Here is a 22,125-nt window from a genome sequence, read left to right as displayed (position 1 = left end):
TTACAGTCCAGGGCGGTGGGGGCGCTGCATTCACTGTGATCAAGATGTATGTGTCTGATGGAGGGGTGTTCACTCCGAGGAGCCTCGAGGCCAAGCGCTCCACAGTCCCTGCCTCTCCTCGCTCCTGGCTCTGCTCCTTCAGCCCTCGCCCCCTCTGGCCGCTCTCATCCTCATCCTCAGGTTACCTGGTTGCAGGCCCTCCGAAGGAGGGAAACCATCTTTCTGGCCAGCCCGCCCCCTCTGGGATCTTTCCCCGGGTGCCTGCTGCGCGAGCTTTTCAGGGCTGGCTCTCTGTCGTCACCTGGTGGAAGATCGACACTTTCAACCTGAAACCACCACTGAATTCACTGCCCAGGAGGGCTGTGGCTTGGTGCAGCTTGAGCTGCCTGCCCGGCCTTTCTCTTATGGCAGCTCTGCCTCAAGGGGTCGTTCCGGGATTAAATGGCAAGTGGAAGAAAAGTGCCTCACTGCTGATGGCACAGAGGGGACCCATAGACAGGCCTCCTTCCCCCTCTTTCCTCTCTGTTTTCACCATCCTGCTTCAGCTCCTCCCATTTTGCTCCTGGCTCTTTTCTGACAGGTTTCTCACACCCCACTCTGTACTCACCCAGGCCGTAAGACACCTGCTTCACTGAAGCACAGCCTTGCTCACGTGCCTGCGGTGCGGCCCCGCTCTCCACCAGGCTGCCTCTCCTCTGCACAACAGCCCCTCCTGCCCTGCTCACCATGTGGCTGCTCCCTGTCTGCGCAGCACAGCGACCTGTCCCACCGAGCCTCCATGCTCTGATCCAGCTTTTCCTGAGCTCTGTGGGGAGCTTGGCCATGAGGGCGCTGGATGATCCCTGTCAGTGTGCGGAGAAGCCCTGGAGTTGAGTGGAACCTTTGGGCCATGCATCTTCAGCTTTACTTCGACCGAGGTTCCTGCTAGGCTCCTCAGGGCTTGGAGATCTCAGGACCAGGCCACCTATCCCTTGCCCCCAGCTCTCAGGTGGGGCTGCCCTGGCCTGCAGCCCGCAGCCCCACCATACTGACTCGCAGCGTGTCCTCTGTGTGACATACCACACTGGCGCCAAGGCCCAGGAGAAGGGCCTTTGTTGCTGTGACTGTGAAGGCTGTCACATGTCCCTGGAATGGCCTTTAGTGTCATTTATCATTTACAGGTGAAAGCACTGTGTGCATCACTGATGGACTCCAATGTGCTCGTGCAAAGAAATAATCTGGAAATTGTTCTGTTTTTCTTCCCGTTTTACACCTGTCTGGTAAGTCCTCCATTCTGACTTCTTCCCAAGGCGAGCAGGGTCTTTGTGAGAGGAGAATGAAGCCACTTTGTGTCACTGTTTGCTTCTGTCAGTCACAGGCCCTCATTCCATAGCAAATACCAAATAGCTTCTTTCTGTGGGGAATGTGGAACACACCAGCCTCTTTCATGTATGTGAGTGTTTTGGTCACACTGAGCTACGTCTCCAGCCCTTTTACTTTTTTACTTTGAGGCAAGGTCTCACTAAGTTGCCCTGACTAGGCGCTCGCTTGCAGTCCTCCTGCCTCAGCTTCTCCGGGTGCTGGCATTACAGCACACTGGCCAAATCAGCCTCTTTTGGGAACTGTCTTTTTTCCCTTTTTTGTACCAGCAATTGAACTCAGAACCTTGTGCTTGCAAGGCAGGCAAGGGAACACTGAGCTACATTCCCATCCCTGGGAACTGTCTGTTGGGATAATTGGTTAAAGAAGAGATGCGTGTCAAAGTCAGCAGTCTCCTTCATCATTTCTTTCCTCATGTGAAGTTTTCTCTGTCCTTCCAATAGGATCCCAACGAAAGAACCATTCCCCTGCTCAGAGCCGACATTGTCCACCTCCTCTCGGCCGCCACCCAGACCCTGCTGCGAAGGGACATGTCCCTGAACAGAAGGCTCTATGCCTGGTTGCTAGGTGCGAGCAGTAAGCCATACAGTCAGAGCAAATGCAAGGCCTGGTAGCGCTGGGTCTCAGTCTGAGTGTGGAGACGCCACACTGACTGAGCACCGCGTGGTCAGTTAAGTCTCCCTCCCACGCCGCCTCGGCTGTGCAGCTGTGAGGCGAGGGGGAATACGTAGGGTTTTTCAAATGCCGATTGAATTCAATCTTAGGAGCTTGAAATGTCACCCCTCATGTTAGATGCTACCCCTTGCCGTGTTAGAAGCCGGTTTTTAGAGTGGGGGTATTTGGGTGCCTTAAGAGAGCTCGAGACCTCACTTGAGGTCCCTGATGTCCCTCGTGCACATCCCTAAGAACAGCTCTCACCGCAAGGCAGGGTGCCCCTGCAGTTTCTTTTTCCCTTTCTCCTCCGTGGTTAATAAAACTTGGAAGCGTCACTTACCGGTCTTAAGGAGACTATTATAGGCTCTTTCAGGATTTTTAGTGAGAGGGTGAAGTTGGTAAATTCGTGGCTCTGCCCCGGTAGGTGGGACTTGACCTTCTGTGTGCAGAGGGACCCGGTTGTCTTTGCTGGGCCCTGGGAGCCGGCAGCTCCGCCCGGGCCCCAGGGCAGGGCAGTGTATGTGTGAGCCCTCCCTGACATCACAGACTCGGGACTCTGGACTGCACAGGCCGAGGCCCACCATCGTCCTGTAACCATACGTGTGAGAGGCGAGGGGCGTTCTTCAAGCACATTTAGCTGACGCCTACTGAATCGGGGTTCTGGCTGTCCAAACCTTAGCCACAGTCGTCGGAACGTGACGCAGGGCTGGGAGTGTAGCACAGTGGTAGAGCTTTTGCCAGCTGTATGCACAGGCCTGGGTTCAATTCCCAGAGCGGAAAAATAACAAAAAGATACAGCTTGATCTGATCTGGGTTTCTATTGGAGGAATTAGGTTTTCAAAGCATATCCAAGCATGAGACTTTGGCACAATACAGTGCAAAGCACAGATGTCTTGACAGCTCATAGTGTCTGTTCTTTTACAGGTTCCGATATTAAAGGAAATACCATTGTGCCAGAAACTGACCTCTCAAATTCTTATCCAGACCAATCCTCATATTTTTTTGAAAAATACTCCAAGGATCTTTTAGTTGAGGTAAAGGACATTTCTGGAAAGTTCCGCCCAGCCAGGGCTTCCTCGTCCCAACGGCAGCAGGTTTCGTGTGAGAATAGACAGTGGGCCTGCCCCTTGCTGCACAGCTTGAGAATGGAGCTGTGCTCGTGGGTCGGGGGCTGTTCTTCCTCTGCCCGAGTGCTTACCAGCCCTGCTCGATCACCTAACGTGTGGCTTCTTAAACAGAGTCTGGCTGAGATACTACACCAGAAGTTCCTGCACACAGATGCTGAGGAGCGGCACCACGCGTACCTGAAGCCTTTCCGCATCTTGGTCAGTCTGCTCGACAAGCCCGAAATAGGTAACTGTGAGAAATGCTGCCACCTATAGCAGAGCCCGATATGGATTTCCTGTTCCCAGGGAATTAAAACACCATGAGATACAAACAGTCCATTGTTTTGACGATTGTTTAATCTTTGGAGTTTTGGATCTTGGAATCATGGACTCAGTTCTCATTTCTGAGACCATTTAAGAGTTTTATACAGACCAGACACGGTGGTGTACGTCTATAATCCGAGCACTCTGGGAGGCTGAGGCAGGAGGATCACAAATTCAAGCCCAGACTAAGCAATTTGGTGACTTAGCAAGACCCTATCTCGAAAAATAAAAAAGTACTGGCAACATAGCTCAGTGCTACAGCCCTAGATTCGATTCCCAGGACTCAGAAAAATAATAAAGTTTTGCATAGTAGCTTGAGAATTCTTGTTAGCAAAGTGCTTCTGAGCTCCTAGGTGCTCCTGTGTGCGTGGCCCTGCAGAACGGAGCTCACTGGCCGCTCCTTCAGCAGGAGCTGGTGTGGACAACTTTACCTCTCTGGGCCTCGGTCCCCTTGGGTGTCACCAGGGACGGCAGCAGTACCCATGCCTGTGGCCATGGTGAGCACTCAGTGTGGGTCACAGCTGGGAGATGCTGTCGGCAGCACCCGGCACAGCAACCCCACAGGGACTGTTGTCGTGAATGTCATTTCCCCTTGTGCCACATTCTGTGCCTCAGTGTCTGTGGGTTACGCTCTCTCTGTTTTCTGTGTGTTGCGCACTGATTTACTAACAGATTGTTAGTCTTTCTCTGACCTCTTTCTTTTTGTTTGCAGGTCCCCAAGTGGTTGAGAATCTGTTTCTCGAGGTCATCAGGGCCTTTTATTCTTACTGCAGAGATGCCCTCGGCTCTGACCTCCAGCTCAGCTACACTCAGAGTGGGAATCTGCTGACCAGGTAAGGAGTCCGCCCTCCCAGGCCAGAGCTGCTCTTCTCTTTTCTGTGAGCTGGGAAGTGCTGGGGCAGGCTGGGCTCCCACTGAAATGCTCTGCGCTCTTGGTCAGTCAGCACAACCGCCTGCCCTTGCCGAGCTCGGGAAGAGGAAAGCTTTGCTCTGGCCTCTTCCCTAGCCCGGATGTGTAGATAATGTGCAACAAAGGTAGCAGGACCTGGTGTCCCTGAGTGACAGGTCACACACAGGGAGAGGGGAAGTTCAGGAAGTGAGGGAAGACGGACGGCGGGGGACACAGGCTCCGGGTGTGGTGGTCAGAGTTACCTCTGACCCCTGGGTTTTGTTCTTTTCAAGATAAAACAACACCTTCATGCTTCACTCTTACTATGGTTTCCTTCTGCCGGAATCAGCACTGGGTGTAGTGAAAATTTCAACCAATTCTCCGGTTTTTCTGGTTTATTCTCTGTCAAGTGTCTTGAGAGTTCTTAATGTTTGCTTTTTCCTCCCAAAGTGAAAGATTATTGTTTTCTCAGTGTGAAAGTGATTCATGATCATTGTAGAATTCACTGGTATTTGAAGACAATAAGAATAAGTACATCACCCATAATCCTCGCATCCTTCAGAGAAAAATAAGACTTTCACTTCTTTCTAGACTTTTACTGCATATGTGAATATGTAAATGCCTATCTTTATTTCCAAGATGGAACTACACTTGCTGTTTAGTTGCTGCTATAAAAACATAAACTGTGAACAGCTCTGTACTGTTCTGTGGACCATCATGGCAGCCTTAGAGGCCTTGGTAAGGATGGATCACGAATTAAGTAAAAGCTGAGTGAGTTGGAGGCAGTGTCCACTCTTTAGGATTCTCAGTGCCTTGCAGGGGTTCCTTTCTGCGTAACCTCTGTACCTTTGTGAGGACTGCTGAGAGTCCTGTGGGTTGTTTCCAGAGCCATGGAAGGTACATTTACAATTTTAACCAGGGCTGGGGATGTAGCTTAGTGGTAGAGCCCTTACGTAGGGTGTGAAAGGCCCTGGGTTTGAGCCCCAGTACTATAACCAAGCAAGCAAGCAAATTTTAGCTGAATGTCTTTGCTAATGGTTGCACCATTTTCCATGAGTACAGTGTCCTAATTATCTTTAGGTAGACTAAAATTGCTTTTCTTCTTTTTGAGACAGGGTTTTCCTATGTAGTTCACACTGGCCTTGAACTCTGTGTAGCCCAGGCTGGCCTCAAACTCAGTGGCAAGTCTTCTGCCTCAGCCTCCTGAATGCTGGGATTACAGGCATGCACCACCATATCTAGCTACTAAAACTGGTTTTCTATACTAAAATTGTGTGCATGTGTGTGTGTGTGTGTGTGTGTGTGTGTGTGTGTTTCAGCAATACTAAGGATGAAACACAGGGTCTGAGCTATATCCAGCCTTTCATTTTTATTTTGAGACAGGTTGTCTCAAATTTGACGTCCTCCTGCCTCAGCTTTCTGTGTAGTTGAGATCACAGGTGTGTGCCACTGCACCCCGCAGGACAGTAATATTTTTTTCTTTCTCAGAGTGTATCAGCCTCTCTGGAAATAAGTCATAAACAGTAAAAATGCATTACAATCTCCCAGACACGGTGTGCCTCTGTTTCAGTGCAATCAAGGAAAACAAAAACGCCTCTGAGATCGTTAAGACGGTGAACTTGCTGATCTCCTCCCTCAGTGCCGACTTTCTCTGGGATTATGTGACAAGGCGCTTCGAGGAGTGCTTCAGGTGAGCACAGTGAGGGCCGCAGCGTGAGGGCCGCAGCCATGGGGGTAAGGATGCATGCATGGCTGGTGTGGAGCCCGGCCAGTAGGAGGCTGCGTGTTCTCTGCCAGGCTCTGGACTGGGAGGAATTCACTGATGATCCTAATACAGCGGACCCTTGACCTACAAACTCACTTCATCCGTGAGGTCGGCTTGTAACTCAGCTTGGTCAGTGAAGGCTCAGGCGGCTCCTCTGCACAGCCTTTGAAGTCTCTCTCCTGCACGCAGCAGGTCTCAGTGTCCTCAGAGAGACGCTGGCCCGGTACTTTTCAGTGAGCCCCACACAGGAGAGGATGCTGTCCTGCTCCTTCCAGAGCTCTTCGAGGTTGAATCTGTTCTGAGACCATCTGGAAACACAAGCAGCCAGCATTCAGGCCATAACTCAAGGCCTTGTTCATAAGTTAAAGCTAAAATTCCGGTCATAAGCCAAGTTGTTCGTATGTCAGGTCGATTGTAATTCGAGGGTCCCCTGTAGAACAAAGAACATTTCCAGGAAGAAAATTCACATCATCTTTGCTGCATAACTCAGCAGCGCTTTGTTGATTCAAGTCCACCTGTAGAAAATCCCCACACGTTTCCCAGTCACATTGTCTGCAGCTTCCTCGGGTGGCCCGAGCTCCTAACTTGGCTTAGGTTCACATCTCTGGGCCTGAAAAGCTTGCTTTTGAACCCTTCAGTCTTACGTTCTTACTGAAATTATGTAGAATGGGTCAGATGCAACATTAACGTAATCAGATTTGCTGTTACTTTGAAGCTGGTGATGAGCTGTGTGACTTCCAAGTTGTGGATGGTTACACTTGGGGTCAGCAGGCTTCCTGGAGAGCTTTTCCCACCCCCTCTTCTATTTTATTTTAGTTTATCTTATGGATTGGTTTATTTTTTTGAGACAGAGTCTCACTATGTAGCCGAAAGGCTGGGTTTGAATTCATGGCAACCCTCCTGCCTCAGCCTCCTCAGTGCTGGGATTACAGACGTGTGCCACACCTGGCTCCTCGTGCTGTCTTCGTACAGGAAGATGGATGGCATCTTGTGAGCACTGCATCCTGAGCAGCACACTGTGAACCTTGCCGTCCACTGTGGTGCCTGTGCTTCTCCCTGTCCTTCCCATGCCCAGCGGCCGTAGCAGAAGCTTTCTGAGTAAATGTTGAGTACATGTGCCCTGGGGCCAGGAAGCCTTGCATTAACCCTCTGGACCGACCCAGAGGGCAGCAGGAAGCTGGAGCCCAGAGCCAGCAAGCACCTTGCCGGGCATCACACAGCTCAGCAGTGGCAGCCGGGCTGGGATCCTGCAGGGCCCCAGCTCAGAGTCTGACTCCGCTGCTGCTGCCACAGGGCTCCTCTGCCCCCCGCACTGGGGCCACACAGGCCTAGTCCTGTGCAGGGTTAACTGATCATCACAGCAAGGCCCTGGCATACTGGGGTCAGAGTGTGCTTTTTATTTTTAAAAAAATGATGGGCAGCACCAGGGCTCAGAGCCAGTGCTTTACAGTGCTCGCCACATGCTCTCCCATGAGCTGCAGTCCCGGTGCCCAGTTTTTGTCTCTTTGGTTGTTGTTGTTTTTATTTTAAGAATTAGATGTTGCTACCCAGACAAAGCCAACACCTCTTGCTCCCCTCACCCCGTCCTCCCCATGACGACGTCCCTGTGCACTTGTCACAGCACGGGAAGCAGAGGCAACACCATCTCCTTCTGTCGCCAGCTGATGAGTGCCTGTGATTCCACAGTGCAGGATGTCTGCCCAGTGCTGTCGCTGTCATGGGGTGACAGCCCTTTGGAGATGCTTTCCTAAAGGTCCCTTTGATTCTGTGCTATCGGTCATGTCTGCAGTATGCTGCGCTCTCATTCCGGCTCACCACACATCTGTGTTCCTTCACCGCCCCTGCCCGCCCACACCCAGCTCTTCCCGAGAGTCGGGTCCACGGTGTCCCGTGATCCACGCATGTCTGTCCCACCCACATGTGCCTGGGGTCTCGGGAGCGCGTCCCAAGATGAGCTCCAAGGGGGCCAGGGCTGGCTCACAAGGAAGGACACAGGCAGACTCCACAGAACCACTGGCTGCCGCGGGGACCCCGATCTGAGACCCTCTCGTCTCACGTCGGCTCCGGGCCTCACGTGCCCACCTGGTGCGGCGTGTAGTGCCTGCGTGTGCCCAGCAGCCCGCCGACGTCCTTGAAACCACCCCTAGTGATTTAGAGCAGCGTCGGTGCTCTGGGAGTAGCTGATCTGCTTACCGCTTAGGGAATAATGGCAGGAAAACAGCCCGCGCGTGTCTAGTGAGGTACATGTCTTTTTGCTCTGTGGTTGGTTGGATCCGCAGAGGCACAGCCCACCAATACACAGGGTGAGTTGTGTTCTTCAACGTGGCTGTTACGCAACTCCCGCTGATTTCAGAGGAGGCGTTCAGTTTCCAGACTTATCTGTCAGCTTCTCTGACAGGAGAGGTGCTTTTCGCAGCAGAAGCAGAAGACCCCCAGCGACTCCAGGGGAGGAAGTGAACAGCTGCCAGGCCCGGGGGTCCTCAGCCTGGCCTGTGCCCTGAGAACGCAGTGGCTTTGCCTCGGGGCTGCGCTGTGGGTGTGGAACCGCATGGATGTGGGGCCGCCCCACATGAACCAGTGAGCTTAAAGTCAGAGGGAGCCGTTGCAGAGACAGAGTCGGGTCACCTGTGGGTCCTCCTGTGTGTTAGCTGGTCACCAGCGCTTAGCTCCTGGGACAAGAGCCGACGGCGCTCTCTGGAATAGGGTCACTTTGGTGGGAGTCATCAGGTGCTGGAGTTCCACGGGAAACGGGACTAACTGGCTTTCCTTCCTTGTGATTAATGCAGGCCGCTGAAGCAGGGCAGCACCACCGGGAAACTCGTCAGCCCCCCTCCCACTGTCTCGGAGCTCTGCACGCTGCTCGTGTTCCTCCTGGACGTCATCCCCTTGGTACGCAGGCGCTGTGGCGAAGAGAGGGCCCAGGGCTTGCTGCTGTTGCGTTCTAGGCCAGGCATGATGGTGTGCTCCTAATCCCAGCTCCCAGGAGGCTGAGGCAGGAGGATCACCTCAAGCTCGAGGCCAGCCTGGGATACATAGCAAGACCCTCTCTCCACCCCCACCCCCAGTTTGCTGGACAGCAAACTGTTGTTGTGCACTTATTAGTGTGCTGGCTTATTTTATAAACCTAAATTTACTAAAAAGTGGACTTACTGAGATAAAAAGACACTGTTTCGGTGCCTATTTTGCTACAGGTATATGTAGCTTAGTACATTCTCTTTTCTTTTTTGTTTGTTGGTAGTGGTGCTGGGATGGAACCAGGGCCTCATGCATGCCAGGCAAGCTTTCTACCACTCTCATAACTTAGAAGCCCTTAGTTACGACATTACAAATGAAAAAGGGCTAGAAATATAGCTGTGTGCTAGAGCACTTGCCTAGCATGTACAAGGCCCACAGTTCAATTCCCAGCACTGTAAAAAATAATAAATAAAAGGGGTGTAACTTCTGAGGCCATTGTAAGTGGGCCCAGCTTACATTATATCAGCTAGATGACGAACTGATACTTTAGCTTTGTAAGGGTGAGAGTAAATATATTTCCTAGTTAAAATTGTGTGGTTGGATTATTTTCCTGAGAGAAATTAATTTTTGTTTTCTGAGAAGAGGCTCACTATGTAGTTCAGGCTGGCCTTGAATTCACTGTGTATCCCAGGCTGACTTCAAACTTGCAATGATCCTCCTGCTTTGAGTGCTAGGATTATAGGCTTGCACCACCACCCTTGGCTGAAAATTATTTTTTAAATTATAGGAATATGGCAGTTTTACTGTTTTCTCTTAGGGTAAAGTTACTTGAAGAAAGAGAAAGACAGCCTTGATTTTTCTAGATCAAAAGAAAATATTAGGAGCCGGGTGTGGTGGCTCATGCCTGTAATCCCAGCACTGGGGAGGCTGACACAGGAGGATCGCTGTGAGTTCGAGACCAGCCTGGTCTACATAGTGAGTTCCAGGTCAGTCTCAACTACATAGTAAGACCCTATCTCAAAAAAAACAAACAAAAAATTAGGGGGGCTGGGAATTTAGCTCAGTGGTGCCACTGTCTGCCTCGAAAGTGCAAGGTCCTGAGTTTGATCCCTGGTACCAAAAAATATGTATGCATTAGAGCCAGGTGCTGTGGTACACTCCTATAATCCCAGCTATTTGGAAGGCTGAGGCTGAGGCAGGAGGATTATAAATTCGTGACTAGCTTGGGCAACTTAGCGGACCCTATGTCAAAAATTAAGGAGGGGAGCCCTGTATTTTTTGACTTGGTGATGGGTGTGAAACCCGTGCTCCGACACCGGCATTGTCTCAGGCACAGGCTGAAGCCCAGGAGGCTGCCCCACAAGTGCCCACACTTGTCTTCCTTCGCAGGAGCTCTACTCAGAGGTGCAGAGCCAGTATCTACCGCAGGTGCTCGGCTGCCTGCTGCGGCCTCTGGCCGAGGAGGTGGAGACCTTGGACTTGTCTGAGCTCACGCACGCCCTGAAGACGTGTTTCAAGGTGCTCAGCAAGGTGCAGATGCCGCCCTCCTACCTGGACGCGGAGCCTGGCAGCGGGAGCTTGGTGTGTGCCGGCCGGGTGGAGCCCATGGGCTAGGCGCAGGGATGCTGATGCTGGGGTGTTGGGGAGGCGGCGCACTCACCTGTGACACACGCGGACACCAGGTTTCGGGGAGCCCCACGTGCCATCCACCACCTCAGTGACCAGGACACGGCCCTGTGCCCACGGTCTTGGCCAGCTGCACGCAGCTGCCATCAGGGCTTCCAGCTGTGTGTGTGTGTGTGTGTGTGTGTGTGTGAGAGAGAGAGAGACAGAGACTGCATGTGGGCGAAGACACACCCTGGCTTGACTTGCGAGGGTCCCCTGACAGCAGAGAGTGGGCGGCTGACACGTGGAAATGTCTTTTCTCACTGTTCTGGAGTCAGAGTCCAGGTCAGGGTGTCCCTGGGCATGGTTCCTCCCTAGCCCACTGTGGTTAGCCTCGTGGTACGTAGCCCCAGCCTCTGCCTTTGTGGTCATATGTGATTGCCCTAGATGCACATCTGTCTCTGGGTCCAGATTTCCTCTTTTTATTGTTTTCAGAGATTCTTTGGTTTTGTTTTTTTAAGATGGAATCTGTGTAGTTCAGGCTGGTCTTGAACTCACTCTGTAACCCAGGCTGGCCTCAGACTTGCAGCGATCTTCCTGTCTCAGCCTCCTGAGTACTGGGGTTACAGCCATACACCACCGCATTCAGCATAATGTCCCTTTTTTATGAAGATAAAGTCTGGTTGAATTTGGGCCTGTCCTCCTGGCCTCATTTTAATCTTCTACAAAGACCCTACATATAGGAAGTTAGGACTCCACCGTGTTTGGGGAGCACATTTCAACCTGTAATGTACACTATTTGTGAGTTGCTCTGGTTTTAATTTATTCAAATAATATTTGGGGGACATCCTTGCATAGCTATATAAATAAAGGTGCCATTCTTTTTTACTTTCTGGATAATAGTCCATGATATGGATTGTAGTTCATTTTTCCCTGTGGATGTATTTAGATCCTTTCCTGTTGTTCACAGTTAAAACAGTTTCCAGTCTTCATCGTCACCCCCTGCACTGTGTGCTAGTTACGGGATAGTTCTGGGTAAAGCAATGCGGTGGAGAGGCACGCACGCTCTTACCAGCCTGTGAGAGGTGCCGCCTGCCTTCTGAAAAGACTAACGTTATAGACCCCTGGACAGTTTGATGCCCATGGTCTTTGCATTGTTTCCATTTTCTTTTCTATTGGGGGATTTGAAAATTTTGCCCTTGAAATCAGTTTAGTGCAGCAAACGCTAACCCTGAGGCCTCTGGGAAAGAGCTGTGTGGGTTGGTTCATGGTTGGAGATAAATGAGCTACCCGTTTTCAGGCTACAGATTGTACCCTCGACTTATAAGTTCGTTCTCTCTCTCTCTCTCTCTCTCTCTCTTTCTCTCTCAGTTCTAGCTGTGTGGAAAAAACTCTGAGAATGATTTGAAATATAAAGCCTAAGTATTTCTAGCTTACAAACATGAATAGCAGTATGCTTGAAAAATCACAGACTGCCTTCTTATTCTTCCTAGAGAGCACAGTAGAATAAATGCTGAAGAGTTTCAGATTTAATACAGTGTTGTTTGAGAAACAGTATGAGAAAAGAGAAAAGCTTGATCCATTAATGGTTGAAGTGGCATCACTTTGGAAAAGCCACCGTGGGAGGGGTATACAATGAATATTTAAAAATTTTTAAAATTACTACGGTAAAAGACACACTGCTATTAATCCCCCTCAATCCTCCCCACCACTGTGGACACCCTTATCCAGTGTTGTTCTTGCCATTTTCTGAAGCAGCTGTGGGAGTCCTTTGTATCTTTTTGAGATGATCGCAAATGCAGTGAGCACTGCCCAGCTCCATCCAGCAGAAAGGCAGGCTGCTAAAAGCATGACACTGCGATCTCGTCTACCTCATTCACCGGATCCAGCACCATGTGACTTCCAGCTCTTCCCAAAGTCAAAATGACCATGAAAGGGAAATGTTTTGAATCCATTCAGGGCATCAAGGCAGCTAGGACAGCACAATTAAAGGCACTGAGGAAAGAGGGCTCCAGAGCTGCTGTAGGAAGTAGCAAGGAGGATGGGATGAGTGTGTTCAAAGCAAGGGGGAGCATTTCAAGGGGGTTAATGGAATATGTATTTTACTATAAGGAATTGTTTTTACTACTTAAATATTCACTGTTTGGGGGTTTTTTGGTTTGGTTTGGTTTGGTTGGTTTTTTCTGGGTTTTTTGTTTTTCTTTTGGTTTGAGACAAGGTCTTACTCTGTAACTCAGGCTGGCCTTGAACTCCTGACAGTCCTCCCAGGTACTAGGCTGGTGGGCATGCACCACCATGCCTGGCCCACATTGACTTTTTTTCAATCACGCCTTGTATGCACGTGTACGCATAGTCAGGTTGAGTGTCCCTTACCTGAAATGCTTAACACCAGAACTGTTTCAGATTTCAGACATTTTCCAGGCTTAACATTTGCAAATTCATGATACATCTTGGGGACAGGGAGCAAGTCTAATCGCAGGGTTCATTTATGTTTCATATGCCCCTTATACACGTAGCCTAAGATAAGTTATTTTTGAGGTCGATCACGTGGCTGGCTATACTGACCAGATACTCAGCAGCTACACGCTGTAGAAAACACGTAATATGAAGTATAGAAGAGTCGGGAGAAAACAGTCGGTTCCACCCGCTGCCACCCACCTTTACTCACCCCAAACACTCATCATTGTGATTTGGTCAGAACCGGACTGAGAGTCCTGAGAGCAGCTTTAGATGGTATATTTGAGCATCTGTGTTTTGACTGTGAGGTCGGGTGTGGGCTTTTCCATTCAGTCTCACGTCAGTGCTTTCAATGTTTGGATGTGGAGCATTTTCAACGTTTAGTCTTCAGATTTGGGCTGTCCGGCCTGTGTTTGTCGCATCTTGTCCTAGCCTCCGACTCTGGCTTAGCCTTCCGCTCTTACTTCTTTATGCCTTTATTGAATCCTCAGCCCGTCCTTGGGCCCAGCCCCACCTGCCCTCCTTGGCCACCTCCTTCCCTGTATCACTCACTTACATAGAGGACTCTCTGGGCACAGGGACTCAGGGTTTGGAGAAACAGGTTTGAGATACATTCCCGGTGTGCCTTCAGCTGATACTTGAGTCTCCCGGTCTTGAGAGCTGTGTGGCACAATTACTTTTCCATCTGTTACTGTTTGCAGAGTCCAGTCAAAGGTGAATGTAGTGAAGTCATTTTGGAAGTGAAGGCCGTGCTTCCTGCTGAGGAGGAGATGCCATTCGCCCCTTTGAAGTCCGAGGACAGCGGGATCGGGCTCAGCGCCTCGTCTCCGGAGCTGTCCGAGCACCTGCAGGTCCCCCGGGTTTCTCCGGACAGAGATGACATCTGGAGGAAGGGGGGCAGCATGCAGAGGACGTGTCTGTGCATCCAGGAGCTCATCACCAACTTCACCAACAAGAACATTCTGGCAGAGCCGCTGCCGACGCCGGCAGAGAAAGGCAAGGCTGAGGAGCCTGCAGGGAGGAGAGACAAGGGCCGGATGCCGAGCACGGTGGCTGGCGACTCGGGCAGGAAAGACTCATGGGAGGCCAAGCCCATCACTGTGCCCCAGTTTAAGCAGATGCTTTCAGACCTGTTCACAGTGCGCAGCTCTCCGTTTAAGACAAAAAGTTCAGAGCCACCAGCAGCTCTGCCCAGGAGCCCTGACAGGAAGACAGGAGGAGGATGGGATGCTGCCCACGTGGTCGTTGACCTGAGGGGCTCCAAAGAGGCCTGCAGGGAGGCCTTCGCCGCTGCCTGCCATCTGCTGCTGGACTGCGCCACCTTCCCCGTCTACCTGTCGGAGGAGGAGACCGAGCAGCTCTGTGAGACGCTTTTCCAGCCCCCAGGTGAGAGGCGCCCTAGCCCCCAGCTAGGATACTGCTAGAGGTGAGGAATGTTCAGACTCAGACTCCCAAAGTCACCAACAGCGGGAAGGGACCAACGGCAGTGCATCCCTGTCCAGATGCTCTGAGAGCCCAACTTCCGAGCACTGATGCGATCTTGGAGCCTTTGGATGAGAGTCTCAGCCTGTAAAGTCTGTGCAGATATGCAGGCCCATGTCCAAAAGCTCCCAAATCGGAACACTCTCTTCCCAAGCCTTTGGGCTCAGTGATAACTAACTCGAGTGTGGTTTTTTGTTTGATTTCTTGGTGCTGGAGAGCACATGGCAAAATGCCATTATGAGTCATTGCATGGCCATTTGGTAAGGGCCCAGTCTCTGTTTTTGCTCCTTGAGTGTCCACAGCCCAGCAGAAGTGAAGCACAGGAAATGTAGTAAGTTGTGCCAGGTATGGTGGCACCCGCCTGTAATCCCAGCACTCAGGAGGCTAAGGCAGAGGATTGCCGAGAGTTCGAGTCTGAGAGTTCCAGCCTAGCTCATCTACATAGAGATTTCAAGGCCAGCCCGTACTGCATAGTGAGACCCTACCTCAGAAACACCCCCCCAAAAAAAGCCAGGATGTAGCTCAGTGGTGCTGCTGCCTGCCTCACAAGAACAAGGACCCGAGTTCGATCCCTGGTACCAAAAAAAACAAAAAACAAAAAAAACAAAGATAATAAGTAGCTGTTAGTAGTCTGCTTCATGACCCAGTGTTAAAGATTTATGTACTGGTTGCTGCTCTAGCTGCTCTAACAGGTCACCACAGCTGCTGCTTACACAGTACAACAGAGCCTCACAGTTTTAGAGGACGGAAGTTTTCTTTTTTTTTTTTGGTACTGGGGCTCAGACTCAGGACCTTGCACTTGCAAGGCAGACAGTGGAACCACTGAGCTAAATCCCGGACCCAAGAGGCCAGAAGTTTAAAATCAAGGTGTCAGGGCGGTGCTCACTCTGAGGCTGGGCGGAATCTGTCCGTGGGTCTCTGCAGTCCCTAAGGCAGCCACAGCCCCTGCCTTCCTTGGCTCTCTGGCTGTGCCTCTGATCACCTGGTGATCTCCCATTTGCCCGTCTCATGTGGCAGTTTCCTCTGAGGACACCAGTCATCTTGGACTAGGGCCCCCGAGGTCCTCATCCCACCTCGATTACCTCTGCAGGGACCCCATCTCCAGATAAGCACCCTGAGTCCAGGTGCTGGGAAGTGGCCTTTGCCGCTTCTGCAGGCCGGGATCTCTTTGTCTTTGCTTGCTCCGTCCTCCCTGTCTTCCCATCAGGGGCCAGCGATCCCAGTTTTCCACCGTGGCTGAAGTCCCTGATGACCATTTGCTGCTGTGTGACCGACTGCTACCTCCAGAACGTGGCCATCTCCACCCTGCTGGAGGTGATCAACCACTCCCAGTCCCTCGCACTGGTCATTGAGGACAAGATGAAGCGCTACAGAAGCTCCGGGCAGCACCACCCGTTCTTCGGCAAGCTGCAGATGGTGACAGTCCCGCCCATCGCCCCCGGGATACTGAAGGTCATCGGGGAGGAAACAGACTTCTATCAGGTATCCCCACCAGCTGGAGGGTGGGCAGCGGCGAGCAGGGCCTTCTTCCCCCACCAAGACTGGAACCTCAGACGGGAACAGGAATGTTCGGCTCCGGCTATAACCGGAGGGCCGCTTAGAGCCAAGTCACCTTGTGCCTCTGCCTCCAGGGCTCGTTGCACAGCAGCGGGCACAAGGGGCAGCAGTCTGCCTTCCCATCGCGCTTCTCCCAGCGTTACCTGCATCCTGGAAGCACCCTCCAGCCACAGCAGCTGGCCTGGGACCCTGGGCCTGTGGCGTGAGGGCTGGGTGGGGGCAGGGTCCCAGTCCCCTGCTGAGCAGTTGGGGAGTGACAGCTGTGGCCTCACCCCAGGAGATGGAAAAGCCCTGGGTAGGGAGCCGGGGGAGGAGAGAGCACCCATCTTCACCACCACAACCTGAGAGGGAGAGAAAGTTTCCATCCAGCTGACTGGCTGGGAAGTGGACAGATCAGGGCTCCCTGACTTTGAGCATTCCAGAATCTTCCTGCACATTTGCCACAGAGGCTGGAGAAAGGCGGCTCCTTGACTTGGTCCAAAGGTTTCATATCAGAAGTTTAACTTGATGTGATTGTTACAGGATCACTTTAGAGGGAAAATAACAGTGGAGAGAGGGGCTGTGGTCATCAGCAGTAACTTGATCTGTTCAGGGAAGACTGTTCGGTAAAACAGGATAAACAGGCCAGGCAAACCCAGAGCCAGGTGTTGTTATGCCCAAGTCACAAAGTCCCCAAAGACCACCAAGGAGTCAGGTCCAATGCAATTGCAAGAGGAGTTTATTGCAAGCCCGAGCCTGGACTCTCAGGTGTCACCATCACAGCGGCTTCAGACTGAGAGCCCAGATCCATTTTTGAAGCGGGTTTATATAGGATTTTTCTGCTTATAATTGCTATTTTTAGTTCTCTCTTATCATTGGACAATCAAGGGGCACCGGGAAGACACATTGGAACATTACCTAATGCTTATATTCGCAAAATCATCAAGGGGTACTGGGAGGGTACATATTGGAAAATTACCTAATGCTTATATTTGCAAAATCATCAAGGGGTATTGGGAGGGTACATATAGGAAAATTACCTAATGCTTATATTTGCAAAATCATCTAGGGGTACTGGGAGGGTACGTATTGGAAAAGTACCTAATGCTTATATTTGCAAAATCATCAAGGGGTACTGGGAGGGTACATATTGGAAAATTACCTAATGCTTATATTTGCAAAATCATCAAGGGTATTGGGAGGGTACATATTGGAAAATTACCTAATGCTTATATTTGGAAAATCATCTAGGGGTACTGGGAGGGTACGTATTGGAAAAGTACCTAGTGCCTATATTCGCAGAATCAATTCCTCTTTTCATTAGATCATCTGATTTTTGCTAACTAAGATATATAGCTATCTATGTCAACTATAATTAATTCCTATGTCAGGTATAACTAATTCCTATATTAATTAAATCACACAAAAAGAAGCTTATCTTAACATCTTAAAAAGAGGAACAGAAGCAGGGTGGAGATGCCCTAAAAGAGGAACCGAAGCACAGAGAAACTGTCACATAGAATGGAATTTTTCAGAAGCACAGAGAAACTGTCACATAGGATGGAATTTTTCAGAAAGGAACTTTTGTATTTACTCTAATCTGGGTAAGGGGCATGCAGCCCACCATGACCTGGAAACTTGGTCCTCACAGTGTGGAGGCACGCACCTCTAAGCCCAGCATTCTGGAGGCTGAGGCAGGAGGATTGTCCCAAGCTCGAAGCAAGCGTGGGCTCCATAGTGAGCTCAAGACCATCCTGAATTATTTAGTGAGATCCTGTCTCTCAATGAGTGGATCAGTCCCACAGAATTGTGGTCTGAGGTGTGCCTCGACTACTGTAATCTGAAATACTAACTGGTGTCTGGATTTCAGGGAACCCTAAGATACTCCCTGCCCTTCACTGGGTTACTGGGTCAGGTCCCGCCTCTGGCTCCTGGGGTGCGTAGGGAGGCCAACAGCTCCTGCAGACCTACATGTGTAGGGAGCCCCACTCAGGGCTGGGGAGACGGAGATGCGCTGCTTGGCACAGGGTGTGATTTGGGTGTGAAAGCGAGGCAGGCATCACACACAGCAAGGGGTGCATCTGAGTCCACACTGGCCAGCTGTGACTCAACCACCTGCAGGCCCTGGGGGTGCAGAGCTGTGTGTGCAACCACTGAGTAGGTGCGGGCTGAAACCACCGCCTACTACCCAGTGCCTTGGCAGGCACAACTGTGGGCACCCCAGTACCAGCAGGGGCTGAGGCTTGTTGTGTGCTTATCGAGAGAAATCTCGGTTCACCTGGTGGAGTCCCTTCCTGGAAGTAGTGTGAAAGTCTCGGCGAGTGCCGGAAAGCTCTGAATTGAACCAGGAACGCAGCCCGCTGGCTAATGAGCTTCTGCTTTGCGTGTGTGCCGGTCACGTGGTCTGGGTGTTGAGGGTCCCCACAAAGCACCCACAGGTATGAGACAGTGTCGGAGGCGGGGCCTCACACAGGAGGGCAGGAGCAAGTGCGGCTCACGCATCCTCTGTCGCCTTTTCCTCCTGCCAGAGGGTGGCACGTGTGCTGTGGGGTCAGCTGAACAAGGAGACCCGGGAACACCATGTGGCCTGTGTGGAGCTGTTCTACCGGCTGCACTGCCTGGCCCCGACGGCCAGCATCTGCGAGGACATCATCTGCCACGCGCTGCTGGACCCTGACAAGGTGAGCCTGCGCCACCCGGGCCGGGCAGGTGTGCACGCACCCAGGCAGGGCTCTGCCAGAACTGCAGGCCCAGATGCTTGCAGCAGCTCGAGCCCTGCCCTGCGGAGTCCTCAGAACGTGCTGTCTGTAGCAAGGCTCACTGGGGAACTCCGGCGTTGTCAGCAAAACAGGTCATCACCAAGAATTCCTCATCCTTTGAGGGTTCACTGAGAGGTGAGGTGCATCCTTGCTCTCCAGGGGCCGTGGGCCTGGCACTGGGAGAGAGTGTGGGAAGCCACGCCCTGTGTGCGCTCAGACCACAGCCCCGCGTGTGACCCTGGATACCAGTGGATGCCGGGTTGTAAGTGTGCAGGTCCTTAAGCTGCAGGAGAAGTGAGGAGGCCCGTGTTTCTCACCCTCTGGCCGGGCCTCACACGGGCTCCCACAGCTGCACGGAGAGCACCCTCAGTTATGCCAGTGGCTTCCTGCAGCTGGGAGGTGTTACTGAGGAAGCCGAGCTCCTCACTCTCACTTTTTTTCCTCTTCCAGGGCACACGACTGGAAGCTCTCTTTCGATTTTCCGTGATCTGGCACCTAACCCGAGAGATCCAAGGCAGCCGGGTTACGTCCCACAATCGCTCCTTCGACAGGTGAGGCGGCCTTTCCTGGTGATTCATCCTTCACACGGGGGTGTCTGGCCTCACGCTGGGCTGGGGATGGAGTGAGGGGAACCTGAGACGAGCCCCGCACATGGGCCGTGACCCTGCACGCTGCACAGCACGCCGTTTTCAGGTCCTCAGCTGGAAGCGTGTGCGTGTGTGTTAGGGGTTTTCAGAATTTGGCAGGGAGGGAGGAAGCGCTGAGCCTGCAGCTTTTCCCACCTGCCCTGGCAGGAGGACTTTGGAGGGGACACAGTGGTCCAGACCTCAGGGGTGCCGTTTACACCGTGTGCGTGCACGCGCTGCGTCACGGCTGCGTGCCTAAGATGTGAGCTCCCTGGCAGGTTCACCCACCTCCACTCTCCACATGCCCCACGGTGTCTCTGAGGCTGGCAGTGAGGCCAGGCACCCATCTCTCAGGGACGCCAGCAGGTGCTGGTGCCCCCAACCCACCCAAGTCCAACGTACCCAGTTTGGTCTGAGGTCTGGGTGTTGGGGTTGGAAAGGTTCCCTCTGTGTTTCTAATGCAAAACCAAAGCTAAGGACACTCCCACCCACCCTGTCCAGCTGGGGACACCCCCTGGGGGCCATCTTCTATGCCACCTGTGCCCATCATCTGCCACCATGTCCAGCACTGGGGGCAGCGGAGCGCGGCTCAGTGGTGTCCTCTGGCCCACAGATCCCTGTTCGTCGTGCTCGACAGCCTGGCCTGCACAGACGGTGCCATCAGCACGGCGGCCCAGGGCTGGCTGGTGCGTGCGCTCTCCCTCGGGGATGTGGCGCGCATCCTGGAACCCGTGCTCCTGCTGCTGCTGCAGCCCAAGACCCAGCGGACGTCCATCCACTGCCTGAAGCAGGAAAACTCAGCCGGTGAGCAGCTGGGGCCTGATGCTCACTCAGGAAGCAGCCCTACCCGGAGGTTTTGCCAGGTCCAAGCAGTGCAAAATGGTCTCATAACTCACAGGGACTTGCAGTATGTAAGGCCCACCAGGACCTCCGCTTAGAGCTACCAGTTAGTGCGTCTGCTGTTTTCACTGCAAAACCAGATTATGTTTATGAAAAGGAAAATTTTGCAATGCACAGTGCAGTATTATGAACAATAGTCACACCATACAGAGGATCACTGAAACATCTCTCCAATCTGAATGGACCTTTGTACCCTTTGCCCAGCAGCTGTTCTTTCCCTTCTTTCTCACACCCAGCCTCTACCACCCACCAATCTGTTCTCTACTTCAATAGGGGTATATTCAATATTATTTTGGGGGCTTGTTTGTTTGTTTTTTGTCATGTTCTTCCTGTGTAGCGCAGGCAGGCCTCAAGCTCACAGTGATCCTCCTGCCTCAGCCTCCCAAATGCTTAGATTATAGGTGTGCATGTGCATCACTACACCCAGTTGATAGGAGTAGATGTGAAATGTTCTTACCACACACACACAAAAATACAATAGGCAAGATATGGTAGTTTCCTTAAATCATTCCACAATGTACACATATCATACACAACACATTGTATCTCATAAATATACATTAGTAGTTCATTTAAAAATTAGTATAAGAATAAGTAGCCTAGTCAAAATAGGGATTCTCAATTCTCTCATCAGAAAACAATTCAAGATACACTTTTACATCACTGGGACAAGAGCCCCAATACCTCTTCTTAAAGAAGGAGAGATTTATCTTGACTTACGCTTTCAGAGTGCTCAGTTCACAGTCCACTGGCTCCAAAGCAAGAGGAGGAAAACAGCTCACCTCATGGCAGGTAGGAAGCAGAGAGAGGAGGGCAGAGCTGGAGTTAAGAACACGCCTCAGGTCACCCCAGCGACCACCTCGCAGCCCCGCCTACCAGCCCACATTCAGCCACGAACTCGTCATTAATTAATCTGCAGCACCCCACGATCCAGTCACCTTCCAAAGACCCCACCTCTGAGCACGTGAGACTTTGGGGGACATTTTAGGTCTAAACCATGACATAGGGAGAACAGAACAGTAGGACATCTGTGCAGAGGTTTCCAGAGCTGACACCTGCCCTGCTTCCAGAAAAGTGTGGCTGTGTGTCCAGGAGCCCTCGAAGTGTGGCTTTGCTAGGTGACACTTCCACCCAGCTCCGCTGCCCACCAGGCACAGGATGATGTAGGCGGTAAGAGTGACTGCAAGTATTCAGGGTCTGCGTGTAATCTGGTCAGCTGTATTTTCTCTTTAAAAACTGCTCATTTAGCCAGGCATGGTGATATGTGCCTGTGATCCCAGCACTCAGCAGACTGAGGAGGGAGGATTACCAAGAGTTTGAGGCCAGCCTGAACTACATAGGGAGACAGAGTGGATAAATGTACTGATTTGTGACTTTCTTTGTTCTGTGAGTACAAGATTCATGCAGTCTTTTTCCATGGTGGGACATGTCAGTCACAGCAATCTGAGTCTGTGTTCCTACTTTTTGGTTATAATTGGCTCAGAATAAATTTTTCGTATTTCCTTTACAGCAGGGCAGTTATTTTACATCAGCAAAGGTAATGTTAGTTCACAAACTGCAGTAGTTATCAACTGTCAAAGTTTAAGGGACTGGTCAAGTTTATTTCATTTCTCTTTATTTTCATTTCTACTTATATTCTTTCAAATATGTGTTCAAGATGCCTTTGAAGTTTGGTGAACTAAAAGATTCTTTTTTTTTTTTTTTTTTT

General features: G+C 51.5%; 1 protein-coding gene across 4 annotated transcripts in view; it reads left to right on the top strand.

Annotated features, from left to right (window-relative positions):
• The window catches only part of Dop1b (DOP1 leucine zipper like protein B), a 98,780-nt gene that overhangs the window by 43,126 nt on the left and 33,529 nt on the right, over window positions 1-22,125 (top strand). For 3 of the 4 annotated variants that reach the window (XM_033755969.1, XM_010636582.3, XM_033755971.1), the window contains 13 exons: window positions 1,161-1,259; window positions 1,803-1,926; window positions 2,938-3,047; window positions 3,252-3,366; window positions 4,156-4,276; window positions 5,903-6,022; window positions 8,884-8,986; window positions 10,442-10,633; window positions 13,816-14,500; window positions 15,804-16,078; window positions 18,661-18,813; window positions 19,342-19,442; window positions 20,131-20,321. In XM_033755969.1, coding sequence (XP_033611860.1) covers window positions 1,161-1,259; window positions 1,803-1,926; window positions 2,938-3,047; window positions 3,252-3,366; window positions 4,156-4,276; window positions 5,903-6,022; window positions 8,884-8,986; window positions 10,442-10,633; window positions 13,816-14,500; window positions 15,804-16,078; window positions 18,661-18,813; window positions 19,342-19,442; window positions 20,131-20,321 — 2,389 coding nt within the window. The remainder of the gene's footprint in view (window positions 1-1,160; window positions 1,260-1,802; window positions 1,927-2,937; window positions 3,048-3,251; window positions 3,367-4,155; window positions 4,277-5,902; window positions 6,023-8,883; window positions 8,987-10,441; window positions 10,634-13,815; window positions 14,501-15,803; window positions 16,079-18,660; window positions 18,814-19,341; window positions 19,443-20,130; window positions 20,322-22,125) is intronic. The other variant, XM_033755970.1, reaches the window with a different exon arrangement.

Source organism: Fukomys damarensis, unplaced genomic scaffold, assembly GCF_012274545.1.
Source record: "Fukomys damarensis isolate Sample0158 unplaced genomic scaffold, DMR_v1.0_HiC HiC_scaffold_24, whole genome shotgun sequence".
Lineage (NCBI taxonomy): Eukaryota > Metazoa > Chordata > Mammalia > Rodentia > Bathyergidae > Fukomys > Fukomys damarensis.
The sequence above is the reverse complement of the archived record's forward strand: the minus strand, read 5'-3'. Positions and strand labels throughout refer to the sequence as shown.